At 44.7% G+C, this 25,799-nt stretch overlaps 1 protein-coding gene across 3 annotated transcripts in view; it reads left to right on the top strand.

Moving 5' to 3' along the window:
- usp25 (ubiquitin specific peptidase 25) overlaps positions 1–17,462 on the top strand; it is a 166,544-nt gene extending 149,082 nt beyond the window's left edge. For all 3 annotated transcript variants that reach the window (XM_078233049.1, XM_078233048.1, XM_078233047.1), the window contains 3 exons: positions 12,576–12,699; positions 14,187–14,382; positions 16,652–17,462. In XM_078233049.1, the coding sequence (XP_078089175.1) occupies positions 12,576–12,699; positions 14,187–14,382; positions 16,652–16,824 (493 nt within the window). In that variant the 3' untranslated portion in view covers positions 16,825–17,462. The remainder of the gene's footprint in view (positions 1–12,575; positions 12,700–14,186; positions 14,383–16,651) is intronic.
- The last annotated feature ends 8,337 nt before the right edge of the window (positions 17,463–25,799 follow it).

The raw sequence follows: 25,799 nt of genomic DNA, 5'->3' as shown, positions 1-25,799 counted from the left end.
ATTGTGAGACTTCTTACTGTATCCTCATAAGACCAACGGTTCATTCCAGGTATCAATCTAGTAAATCTCCTCTGAACTCTCTCCAAAGCATTTACATCCTTCTTTAAATAAGGAGATCAAAACTGCACGCTGTATTCAAAATGTGGTCTCACTAATGCCCTGTTTTATAAAGCTCCTGTGAGCCATCTTGGGACATTTTATTCTGTTAAAAGGGCTATATAAATAAATATACATTGTTTTTATCTTAAAGGAGGAGAGAGAGGGATAGTTGGAGAGGTTTAGAGAGAAAATTCTAGAGAATGGAGCAAATGGTTTGATTTGATTTAATTTATTATTGCCACATGTATTGGTATACAGTGAAAAGTATTTTTTCTTGCGGGCTATACAGACAAAACATACCGTTCATAGAGAAGGAAAGGAGGGAGTGCAGAATGTAATGTTACAGTCATAGCTAGAGTGTAGAGAAAGATCAACTTAATGCAAGGTAGGTCCATTCAGAAGCCTGACAGCAGCAGGGAAGAAGCTGTTCTTGAGTTGGTTGGTATGTGACCTCAGACTTTTGTATCTTTTTCCTGATGGAAAAAGGATGTTTGCCGAGGCAGCGGGAAGTATAGACGGAGTCAATAGATGGGAGGCTGGTTTGCGTGATGCATTGGGCTACATTCACAACCTTTTGTAGTTTCTTCTGGTCTTGGGCAGAGCAGGAGCCATATGAAGCTGTGATACAACCAGAAAGGATGCTTTCTATGGTGCACCTGTAAAAGTTGGTGAGAGTCGTAGCTGACATGCCAAATTTCCTTAGTCTTCTGAGAAAGTAGAGGCGTTGGTGGGCTTTCTTAACTATAGTGTTGGCATGGGGAGACCAGGACCAGGTTGTTGGTGATCTGGACACCTAAAAACTTGAAGGTCTCGACCCTTTCTACTTCGTCCCCGTTGATGTCGGCAGGGGCATGTTCTCCTCTGCGCTTCCTGAAATCGATGCCAATCTCCGTCGTTTTGTTGACATTGAGGGAGAAATTATTGTTGCCGCATCAGTTCACCAGATTCTCTATCTCATTCCTGTACTCTGTCTCGTCATTGTTTGAGATCTGACCCACTACAGTGGTGTCCTCAGCAAACTTGAAAATCGAGTTGGAGGAGAATTTGGCCGCACAGTCATAGGTGTATAAGGAGTATAGTAGGGGGCTGAGAACACAGCCTTGTGGGGCACCGGTGTTGAGGATGATCGTGGAGGAGGTGTTGTTGCCTATGGAGGAACAGATGGCTGAGCAATGACAATCCAGGTGTGCAAGAGGCAAGAATTGGAAGAGCTCACAGACTTGGGAGGCTTGTAGGACTGGAGGAGAGAGCAGCTAGGGAAGGGCTGGTGCAGAGAGGAATTTGAAAACGAGGATGAGAATGTAGGTCCGTAAACACAGTGGTGAAAAGTGAACAGATCCTGGAGTAGTTAGGATATGGAGATTTCTTCCAAGCAATTGGAATGCGAACTTGGTGTACAGGAATGTTCTTTCCTGCCTCACACTTGCTGCACACAAAATCTGGACAAAATGTGCGTGACTCCTCTGAGTGAGTTGTTCTGATGAGGAGCTGAAGCACATGGACCCAGAGAGTTTTGGCTGACTTAGCTAATTACAGGCGGGCAGAGATAGATGGTCTTCTGTTGATCCCCCACTGCTGCTCAGATTGCCGTGACCTACCATCCTGGAAACGGTGTCCATCACGTGAGAACAGGGTTTGAGTTTAGCTGTGAGGACTTCAGCTGTAAAATCGTCCACCATCGTTCATTGCTTAGGCTCGAGCATGGAAATTGGCAGCTGACGGCAGGAGCCCCTACCTTCGGGAGAAGGCGGACGAGTGGAAAATAGAATTGCCTCAGTTGTAGGATTTAAAACATATTTGCTTAGAATACTCCTCATTTCATGGAGATGATATCACAATACTAATCACTGAAACTGTTTTTTGTCCTTTCTGAAAAATTCATTTAAGAGAAACCTGCCAAGTACAACAATCTGAGCCCATGTCATGCAGGAATAGAGCAGATTTGGCTCACTCAGCCACCAGTTGCACTGGGACCTAAACATGAGCAAGTGCAATGAATTAAACACAAGTTTTTTTTTTCTTATTTAACCCCCTTTATTCATTTACTTACCTAGTTTTTAACAAAGAATAACATTGCAAGGCACCTTATCACACCTCATAAAAATTTCCTGTAGAATGAATCGCCAGTCTTCGACTTGACATCTACCACAAGATTAACTTGCATGCGCAGCACCTTTAACATAGGAAAATGCCTCCAAGCACTGCAAAGCAGAGTTAACAGGTACAAAACACTAGTGAATAAGGATATATGGGGCGGCACGGTGGCACACTGGTTAGCACTGCTGCCTCACAGCGCCAGGGACCTGGGTTCAATTCCGGCCTCGGGTCACTGTCTGTGTGAAGTTTGCATGTTCTCCCCGTGTCTGTGTGGGTTTCCTCCAAGTGCTCCGGTTTCCTCCCACAGTCCAAAGATGTGTGGGTTAGGTTGATTGGCCATGCTAAATTGTCCCTTAGTGTCCCAGGATGCATATGTTAGAGGATTAGTGGGGTAAATATATAGGATTATGGGGATACGGCCTGGGTGGGATTGTGGTCGGTGCAGACTCGATGGGCCGAATGGCCTCCTTCTGCACTGTAGGGTTTCTATGATTCTGCAGGGATTCTATGTGGGAAAGGATGACTGAATGTTTGGTCAAAGAGGTGGGTTTTCAGGATGATAAGAGGCGAGATTGTGGCTGAGGAGTTTAAAGCGTGGGTCTAAAGAACTGAATGTGGGGTTGAAGTGGCGGGTGCGGCGGATGGGCAAAAGCCCAGAGTTGCTGATCAATTCTAGGGCTAGAGAAGATTACAAAGATAGACTGCAGTGAGACCATTAAAGGTTTTCATTAAGCGGATGGGAATTTGCTCTGGGTATGATGAAGGAAGAAGGGGGTAGCAGCTTTGTTAAGAAACAATGCCATCAGTCCTGAGTGCTAAAAAGAAACGTGATATGATTAGAATTACTTTGAATTCAGTGACAGCATTGACAATTGTCAATGTGTTTTGGGGAAAGTATCACTCTTTTCTCCAATACGGAACTCTGTTTTTTCAGCTGGCATGGTGTCATTCTTTCTTAACCACTTTCATGCTTGATCTCATGGTGGGTATCAAATAAGTGTCCTGTCAGTTGGTGATGTGCAGACTGACTGGATTTGCCTTTGCTGCCCCGCTTTCGTCCCTTTCCCTTCACTGTTTAAGAAGCAACGGTTTGCATTTATCTGGTGCCTTTCGCAGCCTCAGCACACCCCAAAGCGTTTCACATCCACTCAAATACTTTTCAACTTCAGTCTCTTGTAAATGTCAGAAATGCAACAGCCTATGTGAGTACAGTAAGATCCTACAAGCAGTAGCATGATGGTGGTTGAGGGATAGCAATTGGTCAGGACACTGGGGAGAACACCACTATCCTTCATAAATGCGGAGTTGTTTATGTCCATCTGAGCAACCAGGCAGCTTAATGTCTCATTCCTAAGGTGGCACCTCTGGCAGTGTGGCCCCACAGTATGGCACTGAATTGCTTGCCTGGATCATGAGCTCATTTCTCTGATGTGGGATTTGAAATTAGACCATCCTGAGTTCGAGATGAGACTGTCACCTCTGGGACACAGCTGACAGATCCGTCCTCATGGAGTGATCCCAGACTGGAATAGACGTTCAGAAATCTATCTCCCCCAGGGTGGAGTCAGTGTGCCGCCCTTTTCAGACTTTGGTATCTTTTTCCTGATGGAAGAAGATGTAAGAGAGAATGTCCAGAGTGCGTGGGGACCTTGATTATGCTGGCTGCTTTCCTGAGGCAGCAGGAAGTGTAGACAGAGCCAATGGGTGGGAGGGTGGCACAGTGGTTAGCACTGCTGCCTCACAACGCCAGGGACTCAGGTTCAATTCCGGCCTCAGGTCACTGTCTGTGTGGAGTTTGCACATTTTTCCTGTGTCTGCGTGGGTTTCTTCTGAGTGCTCTGGTTTCCTCCCACACTCCAAAGATGTGCAGGTTAAGTTGATTGGCCATGCTAAATTGCCCCTTGGTGTCAGGAGAACTAGCAAAGTAAATAAGCGGGGTTAAGGGGATAGGGCCTGGGTGGGATTGTGGTCGGTGCAGACTCGGTGGGCCAAATGGCCTCCTTCTACACTGTAGGGATTCTATTCTATTCTATGATTCTACCTGGAACTGCATTGGGTTTTGTTCACAGCTCTTTGTAGTTTCTTGCGGTCCTGGTCAGAGCAGGAGCCATACCAAATTGTGATGGATCCGGAAAGGATGCTTTCTATGGTGCATCTGTAAAAACTAGTGAGAATCGTAGTGGACGTGCCAAATTTCCTTAGCCTTTTAAGAAAATAGAGGCGTTGGTGAACTTTCTTAACTATAAATTCAGCATGGAGCGTCCAGGACAGATTGCTGGTGGTCTGAACACCAAGAAACTTGAAGCTCTGGACCATTTCCACTTCATCACTGTTGAAGTAGACAGGGGCGTGTCCTCCATTACATCTCCTGAAGTCAATGACTAGCTCTTTCATTTTACTGACACTGAGGGAGAGATTATTGTTGTCGCACCATTTCACCAGATTCTCTATCTCATTCCTGTACCCCGCCTCGTCATTGTTTGAGATCCAACCAACTACAATGGTGTCATCAGCAAACATGAAAATCGAGTTGGAGGGGAATTTGGCCATACAGTCATAGGTTTCTGAGGAGTATAGTAAGGGGCTGAGGACACAGCCTTGTGGGGCACCAGTGTTGAGGATGATCGTGGAGGTGTTGTTGTTGCCTATGCTTACTGATTGTGGTCTGTGAGTTAGGAAGTTCAGGATCCAGTTGCAGAGGGAGGAGCCGAGTCCCAGGCCACGGAGTTTGGAGATATGTTTTGTGGGAAGAATAGTATTGAAGGCTGAACTGTAGTCAATAAATAGGAGTCTGACATAGGTGTCTTTGTTATCCAGATGTTCCAGGGTTGAGTGTAGGGCCAGGGAGATGGTGTCCTTGTTGCGGCGATCGGTGAACTGTAGTGGATCCAGGCAATCTGGAAGACTAGAGTTGATAAGGACAGATCGAGAAAGATGGTCATGGACAGACATTAGACATTTGAAATGAAGACCCAACGGTTTCACCTTGGCAACAATTGAAGAAGACACTGAGGAAGAGGAAGAAGAACAATTGGTCGAAGCCAGAGAAGAAGCAGGACCATGAAAACGGCCCCACAAAGGCTATGGTGACAATGAACAAACGAGGGGAGTTTTCATTGAATCATACAATCCCTAGAGTGCAGAAGGAGGCCATTTGGTCCATTGAGTCTGCACTGACTCTCTGACAGAGCATCTTACCCAGGCTGAATTGAACCCCGGGTCCCTGGGGCTGTGATGCTAACCACTGTGCCATCATGCCGATTTCTCCAGAGTCCTAGCAAGTATTTCTCCTTCAACCAACATCACATAAAAGAAATTAACTGGCCATTATCACATTACTGTTTATGGGATTTGTAGTGTGCAGATTGATTGCCATGTTTCTTACATTAGTGAATGCAGTTCAGAAGTACTTTGGCTTTGAGACAGTTGGTGGTTGTAAAAGGCACAATATAAATATATTTTTTTATATATACCTAATCAAAACCTAACCTGGGAGTATCTGGGTGCCTGAAATAGAAAGTAATCCACTTCTCTGAGCATAGCATTACCCCCACTGTGCACACTTTTATCAATCAAAACCAAGGTATTGAAATGGTCACGATTTCTGACATTTGGCTTTTTCAGGGGTCATGAACTATGGTGTTTTTTATTGGCCTATGGGCATAATTAACAAGGATGTGGAGATGCCGGCGTTGGACTGGGGTAAACACAGTAAGAAGTCTCACAACACCAGGTTAAAGTCCAACAGGTTTATTTGGTAGCACAAGCCACTAGCTTTCGGAGCGCTGCTCCTTCAGTGGGAGTTTTGTGCACAAATAGGGTATATAAAGGCACAAACTCAATTTACAAAATAATGGTTAGAATGTGAGTCTTTACAGGTAATCAAGTCTTAAAGGTACAGACAATGTGAGTGGAGAGAGGGTTAAGCACAGGTTAAAGAGATGTGTATTGTCTCCAGCCAGGACAGTTAGTGAGATTTTGCAAGCCCAGGCAAGTCGTGGGGGTTACAGATAGTGTGACATGAATCCAAGATCCCAGTTGTCTTAGCGTCTGCATGGTCTCCCCAATGCAGGAAAGGATGTCCCAAGGCATGGTACATTGGGGAGACCATGCAGACGCTAAGACAACGGCTGAATGAACACCGCCCGACAATCACCAGGCAAGAGTGTTCTCTTCCTGTTGGGGAACACTTCAGCGGTCACGGGCATTCGGCCCCTGATCTTCGGGTAAGCGTTCTCCAAGGCGGCCTTCATGACACCCGACAACACAGAGTCGCTGAGCAGAGACTGATAGCCAAGTTCCGCACACATGAGGACGGCCTCAACCGGGATCTTGGGTTCATGTCACACTATCTGTAACCCCCACGACTTGCCTGGGCTTGCAAAATCTCACTAACTGTCCTGGCTGGAGACAATACACATCTCTTTAACCTGTGCTTAACCCCTCTCTCCACTCACATTGTCTGTACCTTTAAGACTTGATTACCTGTAAAGGCTCGCATTCCAACCATTATTTTGTAAATTGTGTTTGTGTCTTTATATGCCCTGTTTGTGAACAGAACTCCCACTTACCCGATGAAGGAGCAGTACATCATTAACAAGACCAGCTTGCATAGTTCATTCCGAGTTGTCCTTGAGAAGGTTCTCTTCCCAACAACTTTTTATAAGGCATTCTAAACTTGTTTACAACCTTATTTTTATCTTCATTTGTGCTTAAAGCCAACGCGTGACGAAAGCAATTATTCATGGGCCCTCTTTCCTTGGATCCCAGTTAGCCTGAAGTCACAACTCTTTACGCTTTCACTCCGAGTGGATACAATTCATATTGACTGAACCCAATTCATAGCTATCCACACTCCAACAGTATGTGAAATTTCCAGGTTAAAGAGCAGCCTGTTACTCACTTTGTATGTAAACCAGCTGAATGAGCAGTCTGTAACTCTCTTACTCTTTCCAGGCATGGAGTCACACGGCGACACAGTGGTTCGCACTGCTACCTCATAGCGCCAGGGACCCGGCTTGGGTCCTGGCTTGAGTCACTGTCTGTGTGGAGTCTGCACGTTCTCCCCGTGTCTGCGTGGGTTTTCTCCGGGTGCTCCGGTTTCCTCCCACAGTCCGAAAGACGTGCTGGTTAGGGCGCATTGACCATGCAAAATTCTCCCTCAGTGTATCCGAACAGGTGCTGGAGTGTAGCAACTAGGGGATTTTCACAGTAACTTCATTGCAGTGTTAATGTAAGCCTGCCTGTGACACTGATAAAAAAATAAACTTATAAAACTTATCTCTTCACCCTCTTCTCTCCCTGCTCTCCTTTCTCCCTCTTCCCTTCTCTCGCCAGTTCTCCTCTCCTTCCATCATCTCCTCCTCTCGCTTCCTCTTCTCTTCTCCCCATTCCCCCGCCCTTCCTCCTCTCCCTCCCTTTTGCTCTCTGGTATTTGTTACTTTTAGGATATGCCATCCAAATCCAGCAGTTTGATACCAGCATCTAGCTCCATCCCAATATCTGGCATACACACACACACCATTCTGAGCCCAGTGTGACACACTGAGCCATGGCGTGTCAGCTGTGGCTCAGTGGGTAGCACACTCTCATTTGTGAGTCAGAAGGTTGTGTTTTCAAGTCCCGCCCCAGAGATCTGAGCATGTAAACCGGGCGGATATTCCAGTGCAGCACAGATGGAGACTGCACTGTCAGAGACATTGTCTTGCAAATTAAATGTTAAACTGAGCCAACATCTGCCCCCTTAGCTGGGCTACTCTGAAGAAGACCATTGGAGCCGCCATCATCATAACATTTTCGCCTTGCTATTTGTGGGAACATGTGCACAAATTGGCTCCTGCCAATTGGCGGCACGATGGCACAGTGGTTAACACTGCTGCCTCATAGTGCCTGGCACCTGGATTCGATTTCGGCCTTGGAGAACTGTCTGTGTGGAGTTTGCACGTTCTCCCAATGTCTGCGTAGGTTTCCTCATGGGAAAGTCTAGGCCCAGAGGGCTAGTCTCTGAATAAAGGGATGCCAATTTAAGACTGAGGTGAGGAGGAATTTCCCCTCTCAGTGGGTTGCGAGTCTTTGGAACTCCTTGTCACAGAAAGCTTGGAAGCAGAGTCCTTGTGTATATGTACGGTTGAGATAGATTTTTGATCAGTAAGGGAATCGAGGGTAATGGGGAAAGGAAGGAAAGTGAACATGAGGAATGTTGAATTAGCCATGATCCCATTGAATGATGCAACAGATGCGAGGGGACGAACGGCCTCCTCCTGTTCCTATTTCTTATGGTCTTATGGGTTAGGTGGATTGGCCATGCTAAATTGCCCCTTAGTGTCCAAAGATGTGTAGGTTAGGTGGATTAGCTGTGGTAAATGCATGGGGTTACAGGGATAGGGTGGAGGGAAGGGCCTGGGTTGGATGCTCTTCCGGAGAGTTGGTGCAGACACAATGGGCCAAATAGCCTCTTTTTGCAGTGTAGGCATTCTATGGTTTTCTGCGACACTTCAAAAATGCTAAATTGGCTTTGAAACACTTTGGGTCATCCTGATTGATAGGATAGGGTCACTGGACAACACAGGGGAGTCGGAGCCTGACCTGAGTCTTTCCCAATCCTCATTTAGAAGCGCATATCTTTAGTTCTATAAAGCAAATTTCTCTGACAGAGCGGAAGGCTATAGTAAGTTGAAGCATTGTCACACATTGAAGGCTGTTTGATGTTCAAGTTTTCCACCCCCTTTAACAGGAACCTACCGCAGTACTAGCTAACATCTGATTCCAGTGTACATGACACTGGATATTTCAGGTCTTTGTTATCCGTAAGGTTCTTTGGCAATATTCCTTAGTCCTGCCCTCTAAGAAGCAATTCAAAGAAATGGGTGAGTGGCCAAATTAGCCTGGCGAGCAACCAGTAAGAGTACTGGAGAGCCCTGTTTTTCATCTGTCAATGCTCCGTTCTGCACACTCAGCAGTACAATTTAATCTGCCCAGCGACTAGTCAGAAGCAGGACTTTGTGAGTTTGCGTGAGCATGCGTGTGTCTCTGTGCCTGTTTGTGTTTTCAGCTGAATCTCCGAGGGTCCCAATGTGCTGTTTTGACCACCAAAGATCACTCGGGGAAGGAATTTAAGCTCCTTGCTCTTCTGGCTGCGAGCCCGCAGTTCCAGTTCCGAGAAGAGTCCGGGTGATTTTGACAGCTGCCGAGCATGGTGAATGAGTAACCGGGGCCACACAGTGCGGCAAACTGCCCGGGAAGAGACACTTAAAATGGCTGCACCGTCATCTTCCACCAAAACCTTGGAATAAAACCAAATTCAGAGATTGCCCTGTGCGGTGTATGGTGTTTGGTTTGTTCTCGATGGCAGGATTGAAGCACATTCAGCGTTCAAACCTCCTTGTTGAAACTGATGAAGTTATTTTCATGATGCCTGTACCTTTGAAATGGTTTCAAAGAAGCTTTCTGGATTGCATCTTTGAAACCGTTCCCAGAACCAGGCCTGTGTATTCACAGCTGTCAAGTTTGTCCACCAAGATTTTTCATAGATGATGACTTGGCCCGTTTAAAGGAAGAAAGAATCTCACTGTCAATAGATTCCCTTGTTCAACTTTCCCCTCCCCTTGCTCTCAGCACGCTGACTTTTCGCCCAGTTCTACAGGGTTTGGCATCTCGTCCGAGTGTCCATTAGTCAGCTGTGAGTGCCGATGGTCTGTTCCACCTTGGGGAGGGGGAGGAGGCCCAGCTTGATCCGGTTTTCACCCGACCTCTTCCTATAGAGGGGATTGCGGGATGGGTCACTGGACAACGTAGAGGAGTAGGAGTCCACAATGATTATTTCCAGTTCTCTCCTCTTCCCTAGTACAGCAGCATTGAAACTAATTGTGAGATTCCCATCACTTGCATTGTCCATTAAAAAACATACAAGAGTGGTGTGGGTTTATTATTTCTAGAGGGAAAAAACAAGAGCTGAAGAGTTAATCACTCCTTCTAGAAACCTTTGTTAGACCACCCGTACAGTACTGTGAACAGTTTTGGTGTCCTTGTTATCAGATTTTTTTAAATCATAGAATCCCTACATTGCAGGGAGAGGCCATCCAGCCCATCGAGTCTGTACCGGCTCTCCAAAAGAGCATCCCACCCAGACCCTACCCTCCACCCTATCCCCATAGCCCTGCACATTTAACCCACTAATCCACCTAACCTACACGTCTTGAGACACTAAGAGACAATTTAGCATGGCCAATCAATCTAACCCCAACATCTTTGGACTGTGGGAGAAAGCTGGAGCGTCCGGAGGAAACCCACACAGACACGGGGAGAACGTGCAAACTCCACCCAGACAGTGACCCGAGGCCGGAATTGAACCCGGGCCCCTGCACTGTGAGGCACCAGTGCTAACCATTGTGCCACCCTTAGAGGCACTGGTGAAGATGCAGAAAGAATTACCAGGATGTTGCCAGAACTGAGGTTACAACTGTTCAGAAAAACTGAATGGGCTGAGGATCTTTTCTGTAGAAGAGAGAAGACTGAGTGGTGACCTGAGAGAGGACTTTGAAGTTATGAAGGGATTTGACAGGATGGACGTAACGAATGTGCTTCAACTTGTGGGGGTGGTACCAGAGCTAGACCATAAATATTAGTTAGTCACTCATAAATCCAATCAGGAATTCAAGAGAAATTTCTTCTCCCCAAAAAGTGGTGAGAATGTGGAACACACTGTGTGGCTGAGGTGAATGGTATGTGTACGTTTAAGGAGAAGCTATATAGACATTTGAAGGAAATAGGAATAGGGGGTATACTGATAGGGTTAAATCACACAAGGTGGGAGTAGGCACAAGTCAGAGGTTTACTGCATGGAAACGGGCCCTTTGGCCCAACTTGTCTATGCCGCCCAGCATTTACCACTAAGCTAGTCCCAATTGCCCGCATTTGGCCCATATCCCTCTATACCCACATTACCCATGTAACTGTCCAAATGCTTTTTAAAACCTACGACCTCTGGCAGCTCGTTCCAGACACTCACCATCCTCTGAGTGAAAAAATTGCCCCTCTGGACCTTTTTGTATCTCTTCACTCTCACCTTAAACCTATACCCTCTGGTTTTATACTCCCCTACTGGAGCATAAGTGACGCCATGGTCTGGTGTGGTTTTATGAGATTAGCTAATTTGCAGTATACTAGGACTGGCACCTGGATCTTCTATTCTGAGTGGCACCCTGCTGTTTACCGACTGATTAAGGAGAGCCTTAGAGCTTCTGGGTTGACATTTGCTGCTTTGTTTCATAACTGAGACTGGGCAATGGAAGCCCTTTAGTTTTGGCCACCTTATCTTAGGAAGAATGTCAGAACAAAGACAATTCATCAGGATGATACTTGTATGAAGGGACTTAGTTAGCTACTTGGAGAGAATGGGTGAAAAGGTTATATTCATAGGAAGGGGAGGAGACCATTTAGCCCCTTGAAGGTTGTTCCACCATTCAGTGAGTTCATGGATGACCTGCAATCTAACTCCATAACCCACCTTTGTTAAATATCCTTTAGTACTTCTGGTTAGCAAACATCTATCAACTTCAGAATTAAATTAACAATTACTCCAGTCACCATTTGCAAAAGAGAGTTTTGAGCTTCTATCGTCCTTTGAGCAGCGAAGTGTTTCCAAATTTCACTTCTGAAAGCTCTGGCTCTATTTTTAGACCATGTCCCCTAGTCCTCAACTCCACAACCAGTAGAAGTAGTTCTTCTCCATCCACTCTATTTGTTCCCTGTACTACTTTTGAAAACTTTGATCAGATCACTTTTTTACCATCTAAACTCCAGGGAGTATAATCCTACTTTGTATAATCTCTCTTTGGAATATAACCCTTGGAGTCCAAGTATCAGTCTGGTAAATCTACACTGTACAAGGCGGCACAGTGGTTAGCACTGCTGCCTCGCAGCGCCAGGGACCCGGGTTCAATTCCCGACTTGGGTCACTCTGTGTGGAGTTTGCACGTTCTCCCCGTGTCTGCGTGGGTTTCCTCCGGGTGCTCCGGTTTCCTCCCACAGTCCAAAGATGTGCTGGTTAGGTGCATTGGCCATGCTAAATTCTCCCTCAGTGTTCCCGAACAGGCGCCCGAGTGTGGCGACTAGGGGATTTTCACAGTAACTCCATTGCAGTGTGGATGGAAGTCTACCTGTGACTAATAAATAAACTTTAATTTTTTACTCCCTCCAAGGCCAGTATATCCTTCCAGGACTGCTCACGGTTCACCTGGTGTGGTTTGACCAAGGCTCTGTGTGGCTGGATGGTGTGTGGCTTGGAGATGATGGTACTTCCATGTGCCCGGTATCCTTATTCTTCAGGCTGCAGCATGTATTAACCTGATATGATGAGTAACCTGTGGATCTTTTTGCAGCTACAATGAAGCTTTGATGTACCTTATCCATGCTTACCAATATAACAAAGAGCTGCTGTCCAAAGGGATATACAGAGGGCATGATGAAGAGCTGATGTCACATTATAGGCGAGAGTGTTTGCTTGTAAGTACAGTTTGGCGACCCAAAAATCTTCCTATCAGTAGTCTCAAGGCAATGACTCACAAGTCAAAATGTTACATTTGTTAATACAGTCCTGCTCCATGTAACTTTGAGATGTTTAAAATCTGCATTGTTATTCAGTCCACTCCCCTTTATTAGTTGGGCAAAAGAACATGTATGAAAGGTGTGACTTATATGTCAGGTTCGATATGTATCCCCGTGTGTTGGTACTGGCATTTGAAGTATTGAGTTGGACAATGGCCTGGTAATATTTGGATATTGGTTCACATCTCACCATGACTCCTGGGAGGAAAGTTCTCTTTTGTTGGCTGGGAATGTGTTGAGTTTGATAAATCTCAACTGAAGGGGCAGCTTGTGAGAACTAAGTAAATGAGAACTAAGTTAACCAGGGAGGAAAACAGAAAAACAACTCACCAATACAGAGGAGTGACATTTGAGGCACGTGGGCAGAATAGTGGGAGTTTTACTGTGGATCTAATTGATTTAATAAGCTAAATAACTAAATAATAAAAGATGCAACTCTTCTGTAAGCATGAGTAATTTGGAAAATAATGTGTGTTACATTGAATTTGCAGCACAGACACCGGTCATTTGGCCCAACTTATCAGTGGTGGTGTTTATGCTTCACGTGTCTCCTCCTGCAATTTTCCATTTAACCCCATCAATATAGCCTCCGATTCCTTTACCCCTCATGTATTTAGCTCACTTCCTCTCGAATGTATCTGTGCCGTTCACCTCCACTATTCCTTGTGACGGCGAGTAAAAATAAAATAAAAGGCGCAGTTTTAAAGGGGTCGCAGGGACAGAGACCTGGGGACTATATGTACACAAATCATTTGAGGGTGGCAGGGTAGGTTGAGAAAGTGTTTTTTTTAAAAGGCTTAGGGATCCTAAGGCGGCATGGTGGTGCAGTGACTAGCACTGCTCCCTCACAGTGCCAGGGATCCGAGTTCGATTCTGACCTCAGGTCACTGTCTGTGTGGAGTTTGCACATTCTCCTCGTGCCTGTGTGGGTTTCCTTTGGGTGCTCTGGTTTCCTCCCACAGTCCAAAGGTGTGCGAGTTAGGTTGATTGACCAAGTTAAATTGACCCTCAGTATCAGAGGGATTTGCAGAGCAAATATATGTAGGGTTACGGGGAGAGGGCATGGGTGGGATTGTTGTTGGTGCAGGCTCGATGGGCCTGAATGGCCTCCTACTGTACTATAGGGATTCTCTGATCCTGGGCTTTATAAATAGAGGCATAGAGTATTCTGTTGTTTTCTGGGCACTACTTGAACCCTTCATGGTTTCAAAAACCTCTTGGATCTAAGGTGAACAATCCCAACTTCCCCACTCTATCCCTATAACTATAATCCTTTATCCCTGGAACCATTCCAGAAAATATCTTCAGATCCCCCTCCGAATTTGTTGTGTTTAATGCTAGCATTTAAGGCTGTTTGACATGCTCCTTTGCTGTGCTTGTGGTAGAAACTGAACGAGCACGCTGCAGCTCTCTTCGAGTCTGGAGATGACCAAGAAGTAGAGGAAGGTCTCACCACCATGAATGAGTTGGTCGTACCCTGTCTGCCCCTGCTGTTGGTGGATGAAATGGAGGAGAAAGACATTGTGGCTGTGGAGGACATGAGGAATCGATGGTGTTCGTATCTGGGGCAAGAAATGGAACGTAAGTATGGTTGGATGACTGTTGAGCCATCCAGATTTGGAGATGTCATGAAAGAGAAGTACAGGGGATTTAGATATAGGCTGAAGTATCTTGAACTAGATTTTTTTTTAAATCAAATTGAAAGAAAGCAAAGAGTTATAAATAGTTAATTATCACCGGGAATGGGTTGTTTTGACGCTAGGACAAGAAATTTTGGATGATTTATTTTGAAAGACTGAAGTAGATTGAGACAGTCTATTTCCAGTGTTTGAAGAGGTCTAGAACAAAGGGTCACAGATACAAGAGCAAATGTAGGCGATTCAGGGCAGTGAGTAAGAGAACCCTCTTGTTTTGCACAGAGACTTATGAGGCTATTAAATGCAGTAGTCGAGGTGGTGATTGAAACAGAGATCTTGTCAACATTGAAGAGCAGATTGGGTGGGTGATTGAAGAAAAAGGGGGAGATAAAGGAATATAAAATCAAGATGGCCATCTGGTATCAGCTAGGACTACGCTTTGTGTGGAAGGTGAACATCATCCTGGACTGGGGGTTGGCCCAAAAGCTTTAGGAGGAAGACAGTGGCATAGTGTTAATGTCATTGCCTAATAATCCAGAGACCTAAGCAAGTGCTGCACTAACATGGGTTTGAATCCCACCCCAGTGGACCTTAAACTCAAATGAAAATCTGGAATTCAAAGTTGGCCTCAGTAACGGTGACCACGAAGCTATTATTGATTGATGTAAAACCCTATCTGGTTCACTAATGTCCTTTAGGGAAGGAAGTCTGCCTGGCCTGACCTACACCAGACCCACAATAGTGTGGTTGACTCTTACCTGCTTTCAGAAATGGTCTAGCAAGCCACCCTGCTTAAGGGCAATTAGGGATGGGCAACAAATGCTGGCACCTTGCCAGCAACATTCATCCCACTAGAGAATTAGTTCTTTTATAAGTTCCTAAGTAATAGTTTTATTTCAGGGAGGCATCATGATTGGCGCAGGTTTGGAGGGCCGAAGGGCCTGTTCCTGTGCTATACTGTTCTTTGAGTGCAAAAATAAAGCAGCAATGTTGAACTCACGCGGGAGTTTAGTTAAGCTGCAGTTGGGGTATTGTGTACAGTTGCTGTGCCTTCCTTTATGAGGATATAAAAACCATGAAAACGGTGCGGGATATGTTCAGTGGGGCTTTTCATTGTGCCTGAGATAGAAGACACATTCCCATTCCAGCCTCATTCCGGGTTATTTTGTTTAATGTAAAAATAAAATAATACGCACACTAATAGGTCAGAGTTGAAAGTATCACGGGCAGTCCATGTGAACTTGGTGAGGAGAATAAAGAGGCCACTTATTGCTTAGAAGATGTGAATTTGCAGATAGAGGAACAAAGAGATCATAGAGTACAAATACATCAATCACTGAAAGTTGCACTATAAGTTAGCAAGGTCATTAAAAAAAAAAGCAAACCAAACATAAGGATTTATTTCTAGAGGGCTAGAATTGAAAATGAGGGGAGTTATGGAAAGCCTGTATTGAACCTTGGTTAAAGCACACTTGCTGTTCCGTGTGCAGTTCGGATCACGATATTATAAAAGGGATATGAGGCACTGGAGAGGGTGCAGAGGCTGGGGACGAGGTTTTCCGGTCGCGCTCACCCCAAGACCAAAAAATCCTGCCCAAGGTCGATGGACTTTTGCATGGTCCTGTCCCGCCCGCGGCAATTCCTGTGGCAGGCAGGACGGGAGAATTCTGGTCTGGGTCTCTTTTCTCTTGAAAAATGAAAGCTGACTAATTGAGTGTTTAAAATTCTGAAAGGTTTTGATAGCATGGATAAAGGGAGAATGTTTCCTCTTGTGGGGAAGAGCATCGGCCATTAATATAAGAAAAATCCAATTGGGAATTCAGAAGAAACCTCTACCCAAAGACTAATGAGATTGTGGAACTCACTGCCACAGGGAGCGGGTGATAGTATAGGTACATTTAAGGGGAAACTATACAACATACCGGGGGTGCAAGGGAATAGCAGTTACGATGGTAGATTTAGATGAGAAAAAGTGGGAGGAGGATAGGCTAAATGTGCCATATAAATGCAAGTTGTTGTTAGTGAAAAGTGCACAGGGATCAGATTCAAATCATATGCTAGATATTAAGCAGACCCGCTGTGGTTCTGCTCACATGAATCTGGATACATTGAAGGTGGGTCTCTGAATTGAAGCATCGCGACACTTACGGGAAGTACGTTGGCAGTGTCATTTTTTAACAAATAAACCTTGCCCCTCTCACTCCCCTTTGCAGCCAACTTACAAGAGAAGCTGACAGACTTCTTGCCGAAACTGCTGGATTGCTCGACTGAGATCAAAGCTTTCCGTGAGCCGCCAAAGCTACCTTCCTTCTCCACGCATGAACTCTGCGAACGCTTTGCTCGTGTAATGGCGTCTCTCAGTCGAACTCCCGCGGACGGCAGATGAAAAGAAACACGGGATGATTTTTTTTTTTCTTTTTTTTGGGGGAGCACGTTACAACCGACAAGGACTTTTTTTGTTTAAATTTGTTTTTCCATTCTGAGATATTACTCTTGCCTTCCCGTCACAGAGTTTGCTTGCTGCTGCTATAGATTTTACCCGTTTTTTAAAAAAAAAATTAAATTAACAGCAACCAGGGCATCCATTACCCATAAATGAACTTGTAAAATGACGGCAAGACTGACAGAGGACACAGCTCATGCGCATGATGCTTAGGGCACAACCGGAGGAGATGGCGATGATGGAGGAGCGAGAGAGGAAAGCAAGGATACAGATGTTTAAATTAAGAATTGAACTTTTCGAAACAAGAGATGTCCCTCTCTCCTGCACCCCGCTCCCGCCACCAGGTTTCTGTAAGAGTGTTAATTCGCCACGCTATCAATTTTCTTCTTTGAAAGAACCATAATCTCATCTGCTGAATTTTATTCTTTCCAAATTACTCTTTATGACAGTGATTAATATTGGAAGTGTGGGTGCTGACCTCTCCCTCCCTTCTCCCCAGGAAAATGATGTCATGAGGCTTGTGAAGGAACTGAAAGAATAAAGTTTTATTTATGGCTATTTTTTGATGTAACGATGAAAAACCACTGCAGTTCGGTGTTTTTTTTTCTTTCGCAAGTATCTCTGTCAGTAAAGTGCCAAAGATAGGTCTGCCCTGGAGTCTTCAGGGGATTGAATATTAGTCTGTCCAGGACAACTCTCTGAGAGAGGAAAAATCGTGGGAGGCTTTGGACAAAATCCTGCTTTTTGTTTTTCCGTTTACTTTTGAACACTTTGAGATTGAGATGGGGAAAGCTCGCCTTCTCCAGAAAAGAGGCTTGTAGAGAGATCTTTAAGATAATGAAAACATTCACTATCATAGGTTTATGTGCTTAACTTTGGTGTCACAACTATAACTACTTGAACTAAACTACTTCATGTTTAACATTACGACAGATTGCATTACATTATGACCACTCCAAGAGTAAGGCTCCTCCAAAGCAGTTGATCTAGACAAGACCTTCGATTTGTCACCATCTGGCCGTGATAGCCCCAAATTGTTACAAACCCGGGGGAGGAGGGATGCACTGACTCCCTATCATAGTCATGGGGAAGGTGTCTCCACCATTCGGGAGGCCAAAACAAGAGGCCATAAATATAAGATAGTTACTGATGAATCCAATAAGGAATTCAGGAGAAACTTCTTTACCCAGAGGGTTGTGAGAATATGGAACTCAGCACTGCAGGGAATGGTTAAGGTGAATATCATAGATGTATTTAAAGGAAGCTTGAGAGATAAAGGAAACAAGATAGCATGAGGTGAAAGGGGGTGGGAGGAGGCTTTTGTAAAGCATAAACACTGACATAGACCAGTTGGTAGAATTCTATGTAACAGTCAAGATTGTTGTATGTAGACATCACTGCAGGAGTTCTTCAGGGTAGTGTCCCAATTATCTTCAGCTGCTTCATCAATGACCTTCCTTCCATCATAAGGTCAGAAGTGGGGATGTTTGCTGACGATTGCACAGAGTTCAGTACCATTCACACTGGAAGTCTTCAGTGTCCAAATGCAGCAAGACCTGGACAATATTCAGGCTTGGGCTGACAAGTGGCAAGTAACATTCGCACCACACAAGTGCCAGGCAATGATCATCGCCAGCAAGAGAGAATCTAAACCTTCGCTTTTTGACATTTAATGACATTGCCATCACTGAATTCCCCCACTATCGACATCCTAGAGGGTAACATTGACCAGAAGCTGAAGTGGACATAGTGTAACCGCAGGAGCAGGTCAGGGGCTAGAAATTCTGCAGCAAATAACTCACCACCTGTCTCCCCAAAGCCTGTCCACCATCTGCAAAGCACAAGTCAGGAGTGTGATGGAATACTCTCCACTTGCCTGGATTAGTGCAGCTCCAACAACACTCAGGAAACTCAACACCATCCAAGATAAAGCACCCCGCTTAATTGGTACCCCTTCCACAAATCAGTTCCTCCACCACCAAAAAAAGTGCCAACCATATGTGCCATCGTGTACACCGCTGGAACTCCTTGGATTCAAACCCACGGCCACTACTGTGTAGAAGGGAAAGGGCAACAGGCAGATGGAAACACCACCAGCTGGAGTCACTCACCCTCCTGACTTGGAAATGTAAGTGATTCAAAAGGCAAATAGCACGTTGGTGTTTATTGCATGGGGAATGGAGCATAAAAGTAGGGAATTTTACTGCAGCTGAACTAGACCTTGGTGAGACCACATCTGGTACTATTCTTTGAAAATATATATAATTGTGTTAGAAGCAGTTCAGGGAAGGTTCACTCGACTTATTCCTGGGATGAGGGACTTATGAAAGATTGAACAGGATAGGCTATACCCATTGGAGTTTAGAAGAATGAGAGGTGACCTTGTTGAAGCATATAAGATGCTGAGGGCTTTGATGGGGTGGATACCATGAGGATTTTTCCACTTGTGGGAGAAACTGGAGCCAAGGGATATTTAAAAAGAAGCGGTCTTTCTCTGGTAATTCCAAAGCCCACAGTCCAGGTACCTGAAGGCACTGCCACCAGTGGCGGAGAAAAAGAAATCAGGAGTGTACAGAGGATAATATTTCATAAACCAGAGAGATCAATAAAGACAGCTGAAGGTTTGTAAGAAAGTATGCAATTTTAGCAAACTTTTAAAACAAAATATTGGGTATAAATCAAAAACTTGGCTTGCACTAAAAAAAAGAACAAAATTAACACAGGAGGAGTTAATAAGGAGCTGGAGTAATGATGCTGAGCTCTCTAAATAATGTGGTGAAGCAACCCAAAAAACTATTTGAATTACCTGGATGATGTTAGACAGCATATGGTAGAATTTAAGTGATTGGACAATGTCCTGAGGCACTTCAATGCTGAAAGGACAGTGTTTAGTTGGGTTGACCCTAACCATGGTGTGTACTGCTGAGACTCCATTAAACAGTCTTATAGAGGTTATCAAGAAGCCTTTATTAGCATCACTGAACGATGCAATATTTACAGATCACGTATGTGATATTTACATTCGTGTGTACAAGTATGTAGAGGATTCCTGGAGGGGCGATGACACAGTGGTAGACCAGCCAGAAACTCAGCGAATGTTCTGGGGACCCGGGTTCAAATCCCGCCACAGCAGATGGTGAAATTCAAATTCAATAACAATATCTGGAATTAAGAATCTACTGATGACCATGAAATCATTGTCGATTGTCAGAACTGTCTGGTCCACTACTGTCCTTTCGGGAAGGAAATCTGGCGTCCTTACCCAGTCTGGCCTACATGTGACTCCAGAGCCACAGCAATGTGATTGACTCTCAACTGCCCTTGGGCAACTAGGGATTGGCAATAAATGCTGGCCAGCCAGCAATGCCCATGTTCCATGAATGAATTGTCCTTGCATGTTGCTATCTATCTCTACACTATTGATCTAAGCCCTAGATCAGGAACCTTCTTATATCACTGGTGGGCGGGACTATACACCATCCGAGTTACCCCTTAATGTATTCAATCCTTCTGCTACACCTCCCCACAAGTCTTTGTCCCCTGTGTATACAGTGACCACAGTTACTTGGAGGGTGATTCATGTCTTCTGTTATCATAGAAACATAGAAAAACTACAGCACAAACAGGCCCTTTGGCCCCACAAGTTGTGCTGAACATATCCCTACCTTCTAGGCCTACCTATAACCCTCCATCCTATTAAGTCCCATGTACTCATCCAGGAGTCTCTTAAAAGTCCCTATTGAGTTTGCCTCCACCACCACTGACGGCAGCCGATTCCACTCGCCCACCACCCTCTGTGTGAAAAACTTCCCCCTAACATTTCCCCTGTACCTACCCCCCAGCACCTTAAACCTGTGTCCTCTCGTAGCAGCTATTTCCACCCTGGGAAAAAGCCTCTGAGAGTCCACCCGATCTATGCCTCTCAACATCTTATATATCTCTATTAGGTCTCCTCTCATCCTACGTCTCTCCAAGAAGAAAAGACTGAGCTCCCTCAGCCTATCCTCATAAGGCATGCAACTCAATCCAGGCAACATCCTTGTAAATTTCCTCTGCACCCTTTCAATCATTTCTACATCCTTATTATCATGAGGTTTATGTGCTTAACTTTGGTGTCACAACTATAACCGCTTGAACCAAACTACTTCATGATTAACATTACCACAGTTTGCATTATGTTATGACCACTCCAAGAGTAAGGCCCCCCCAAAGTGGTTGATCTGGACAAGACCCTTCCATTTGTCACCATCCGGCCATGATAGCCCCAAATTGTTACAAACCCGGGGGGAGGAGGGATGCACTGACTCCCTATCTTTATTCAATCCCCTTTGAATAAGATTTAATCTAAAGCCTTTGCGCTGAGTAATATTTATGTTTTAAAAGGATTTAACCAGGCCGTCTCAAGTTAAAGATAGTGAGTTTATTAACTGCAATAAGGCAAGAAGAAATGGTAAAACACATTTATATGCATTCATACAGATTAGAAGTCAGAATTGAGTCAAAAATAAGTAAATATAAGATAAAGGTATATTAAGCAGTTCTTGACCCACAAGGGATAGATAATAAAGTGTTGCAGCTGTAACAATTCGAAATTCCAGTTGAGTTGACTTCAGTTGGCGAATAGTTAGTCTCAAGATTCCAGCAGAGTTGACTTCAGCAAGCAGATAGTTTCTTTCTTGATTCCAATACTCTGCAGTTTGGCAGAGAAGCTTTGCAGTTCTGCTTTCAGCTGCAATCCTTTTGCTGACTGGGGTTGACTTCCACAGTCAGAGAGGGTGAGAGTCGAGATAATGCCAGCAAAAATAACTATTTTGCAGAGGCACAATGTGGGATTTTTATTCTGTTCAAATTCCAGCACTTGGTCTCACAGAGCACACACAGACAGACACTAGGGCAGCTTTTCAGCTGGCAGCTACCCATTCTTTGTGTCTTCCATCTGGGAAGGTGAACCCGCAAGTCCGTCTAGACATTTCTCAGGATCTCTTGAGATGAGATGGTCATTAAAGTTAAAGTTTATTTATTAGTCACAATATGACTTACATTAACACTGCAATGAAGTATTGTGAAATTCCCTGAGTCGCCACAGTCCGACATCTGTTCGGGTCAACACACCTAACCAACATGTCTTTCAGAACGTGGGAGGAAACCCGAGCACCTAGAGGAAACCCACACAGACTCGGGGAGAACGTGCAAATTGCACACAGACAGTGACCCAAGCAAGGAATCGAACCCGGGTCCCTGGTGTTGTGAAGCAGCAGTGCTAGCTACTGTGCCACCCACATTATGTCCCTTTGCCTTTATCGGTGATGGTGATCAGTTTCTGGGTGCTTTAGAAATACTTTGTCTGGAAATGGAAGGCTTCCATCGTCCCTTAGAGAATCACCCTGTAGCAATTCAGCCAGTGGCTGACTACATTCTCAGCCATCTTTGGGTTTGTGTCTTTTAAAAAAAATAAAACTCAGATTTTATTCAAAGTTAAATATTTTGTATGTAATTCCATGTTTTTTTCCCTCCATCAAGGTGACAATTAATAGAGTTCATACTACCCCATTTCCTCATTTCAAACTTTTGAAATCAGGGTTTGAGGTGGTCTTGAATTCTTGTATCCCTGCCACATCTCATACCTCTGACACATCTCAGGCAGAGTGGTAGGATCTCGGGACTGTTGATCTTGGTGGTGGATCATTAGTTGGAGCTGGGTGCAGACATGGTTTCATGTGCTTATTCCATTGGCGAATGTGGCACAACACCAACCTGGTTGAGCTGCAGGGAAGATGCTGTTCCGGCTGAATTATGACTGAGGGTTAGTTTCTGCCACATGATGTTTCTCCCCGTCATTGTTTTTTCTTTGCCGGAGTATCAGTCCTCGAGAACACATTGCATTTGCTCTTCTGCCAATTGGTTTTGCAAGTGCTCATGCTCTTCAGTGAGGACAACCTTCATTGCCATTCTATATTCTTGATCTTCAGCTGTTCATAGATCTCTTTGGGAATGTAATAGAAACAGAAGATAGGCCCTTCGAGCCTGCTCCGCCATTCATCACGATCATGGCTGATCGTCCAACTCAATAGCCTAATCCTGCTTTCTCCCCATAACCTTTGATCCCATTCACCTCAAGTGCTATATCTAACCACCTCTTGAATACATTCAATGTTTTGGCATCAACTACTTCCTGTGGTGATGAATTCCACAGGCTCACCACTCTTTGGATGAAGAAATGTCTCCTCATCTCTAAATGGTCTACCACGAATCTTCAGACTGTGACACCTGGTTCTGGACTCCCCCACCATCGGGAACATCCTCCCTGCATCTACCTGGTCTAGTCCTGTTAGAATTTTATAAGTCTCTATGAGATTCCCCCCTCACTCATCTGAACTCCAGTGAAAACAATCCTAACCTAATCAATCTTTCCTCATCCATCAGTTCCGCCATCTCCGGAAACAGCCTGGTAAACCTTTGCTGTACTCCCTTGAGAGCAAGAACATCCTTCCTCAGAAAAGGAGATCAAAACTGCACACAATATTCGAGGTGTGGCCTCACCAAGGCCCTACATACAAAGATATGTAGAGGGACATGTAGTATTGAGGAAGCAGGGGGACTGCCGAAAGACTTGGACAGGTTAGGAGAGTGGGCAAAGAAGTGGCAGATGGAATACAATGTGGAAAAGTGTGAGGTAATGCACCCTGGAAGGAGGAATGGAGGTATAGACTATTTTCAAAATGGGAAAATGCTTTGGAAATCAGAAACATAAAGGGACTTGGGAGTCATTGTTCAAGATTCTCTTAAGGTTAACGTGCAGGTTCAGTCAGCAGTTAGGAAGGCAAATGCAATGTTAGCATTCATGCCAAGAGGGCTAGAATACAAAAGCAGGGATGTACTTCTGAGGCTGTATAAGGCTCTGGTCAGACCCCATTTTGAGTATTGTGAGCAGTTTTGGATCCCATATCTAAGGAAGGATGTGCTGGCCTTGGAAAGGGTCCAGAGGAGGTTCACAAGAATGATCCCTGGAATGAAGAGCTTGTCATATGAGGAACGGTTGAGGACTCTGGGTCTGTACTCGTTGGAGTTTAGAAGGATGAGGGGGGATCTTCTTGAAACTTACAGGATGCTGTGAGGCCTGGATAGAGTGGACGTGGAGAGGATGTTTCCACTGGTAAGGAAAAACTAGAACCAGAGGACACAACCTCAGGCTAAAGGGACGATCCTTTAAAACAGAGATGAGGAATTTCTACAGCCAGAGAGTGGTGGATGTGTGGAACTCTTTGCCGCAGAAGGCTGTGGAGGCCAGGTCATTGAGTGTCATTAAGACAGAGATAGATAGGTTGTTGATGGATAAGGGGATCAGGGATTATGGGGAAAAGGCAGGAGGATGGGATGAGAAAAAAAATCAGCCATGATTGAATGGCGGAGCAGACTCGAGGGGCCGAGTGGTCTAATTCTGCTCCTATGTCTTATGGTCTTATGGTCTGTTGCAATAACACAAGCCTGTTCCTATACTCAAAACTTCTCACAATGAAGGCCAACATACCATTTGCCTTCTTTACCGCCTGCTGCACCTGCATGCTTACCTTCAGTGACTGGTGCACAAGGACAACCAGGTCCCACTGCAAACTCCCCTCTCCCAATTTACAGCCATGTAATGTTGTTCCAAGGTTCCTTGCAGATGTGCAACTGTTTCCTTCAATGCTGCAGTCTCATTGCTGTACCGCTCGGCTTCTTTCCAGAATAGTGAAAAGTCCTGAGAATTCCATTAAAGTTCATTCTGAGTAGCAGTGAATTCATTTCATCTCACTTTCCATTGTTCCCGACGGACAAACCTGGATCCGATCCTTGCATGCGAAGATCCTTCAACAGGTTTTTCTGTTCTCCTGGAAGCTCAAGTACTTTGTCTTGAGTCTTGTAATTTAGCAGAGTCTCATCAAGCCTGTTCTGTTCCACTGTTCTGCTGCTCAAGGTGTCCCGCATTTCACCGTGTTGCCAAAGGGTAATGGACCGTGTTTGAATCTGCTCTTTAAGGACAAGTAGCTGCTCCTTCAAATGTTTATTTTCTTGTTCTGCCCTTGCCTTCTCAAGCTGTGCATCAGTGAATACGTTTGTCACTGCTGACAGTCCCAAGCGTAGATCCTCTGAAGTAGCCTTCAAAGTCTTTGTGTTTTTCAAGGGATACATATTAGTTTGTCGTAGAGTCTTTCAAGGCAACAATTTGGGTGAGCGCCTTTCTTGTCTGCTGATACGCCTGGCTGGATTTCATTTCAAGATCTTCCAGCCTGGCTTTGAGACAAATGTTTTCAGCTTGTATCTGTGCTTTTTCTTGTTCTGCCTGGCACAGGGTTTTTTTTCTTTGTTGTCCACTACCAGCTGTTGGTTTAGATCAGGAAGCATATCTAGGTCATTGGGAAATAATAGTTGGAGTCTAGTCTAACTTCATAATATACCTTGGAGTTTCTGATCTGGTCTCTGACAATATTATAACAGGATGGGAAGATCACAGAATAGATCCCAGCTTCAAAGCACCGTAATTTTACTTTTTGTTTTGGAAACATGAGTCACAGGATCACCAATTAATTTTAACAACAAGAAAAGGACATTTATTAAACATAAAAAGTTTGATTATGATACAACACTTCTTTGCTCACCCACCCCCTTAGCTTCACAAATATACACAGATTCTAAGGTTAACATGGTTTACAAAGTATATCTTAAGCTACAATGGTCTCAGTAACACAAAGTCCCTGTAAACACACAAACAGGTAGTGATCATACACACCCTCCACTCTGAACCCAATGAATCCTCGAAATCCCCCCAGATGACTGTCACACAAGAGCTTCCAAATTCCACTCCCAAAAAAACACTTAAAATCTTTCACAACAATACTTTCTGTCAGCGGTTTGCATTCCGAATGTCAGTCCAGGTTTTC

Source organism: Mustelus asterias, chromosome 17 (genome assembly GCF_964213995.1).
Source record: "Mustelus asterias chromosome 17, sMusAst1.hap1.1, whole genome shotgun sequence".
Classification (NCBI taxonomy): domain Eukaryota; kingdom Metazoa; phylum Chordata; class Chondrichthyes; order Carcharhiniformes; family Triakidae; genus Mustelus; species Mustelus asterias.
The sequence above is the reverse complement of the archived record's forward strand: the minus strand, read 5'-3'. Positions and strand labels throughout refer to the sequence as shown.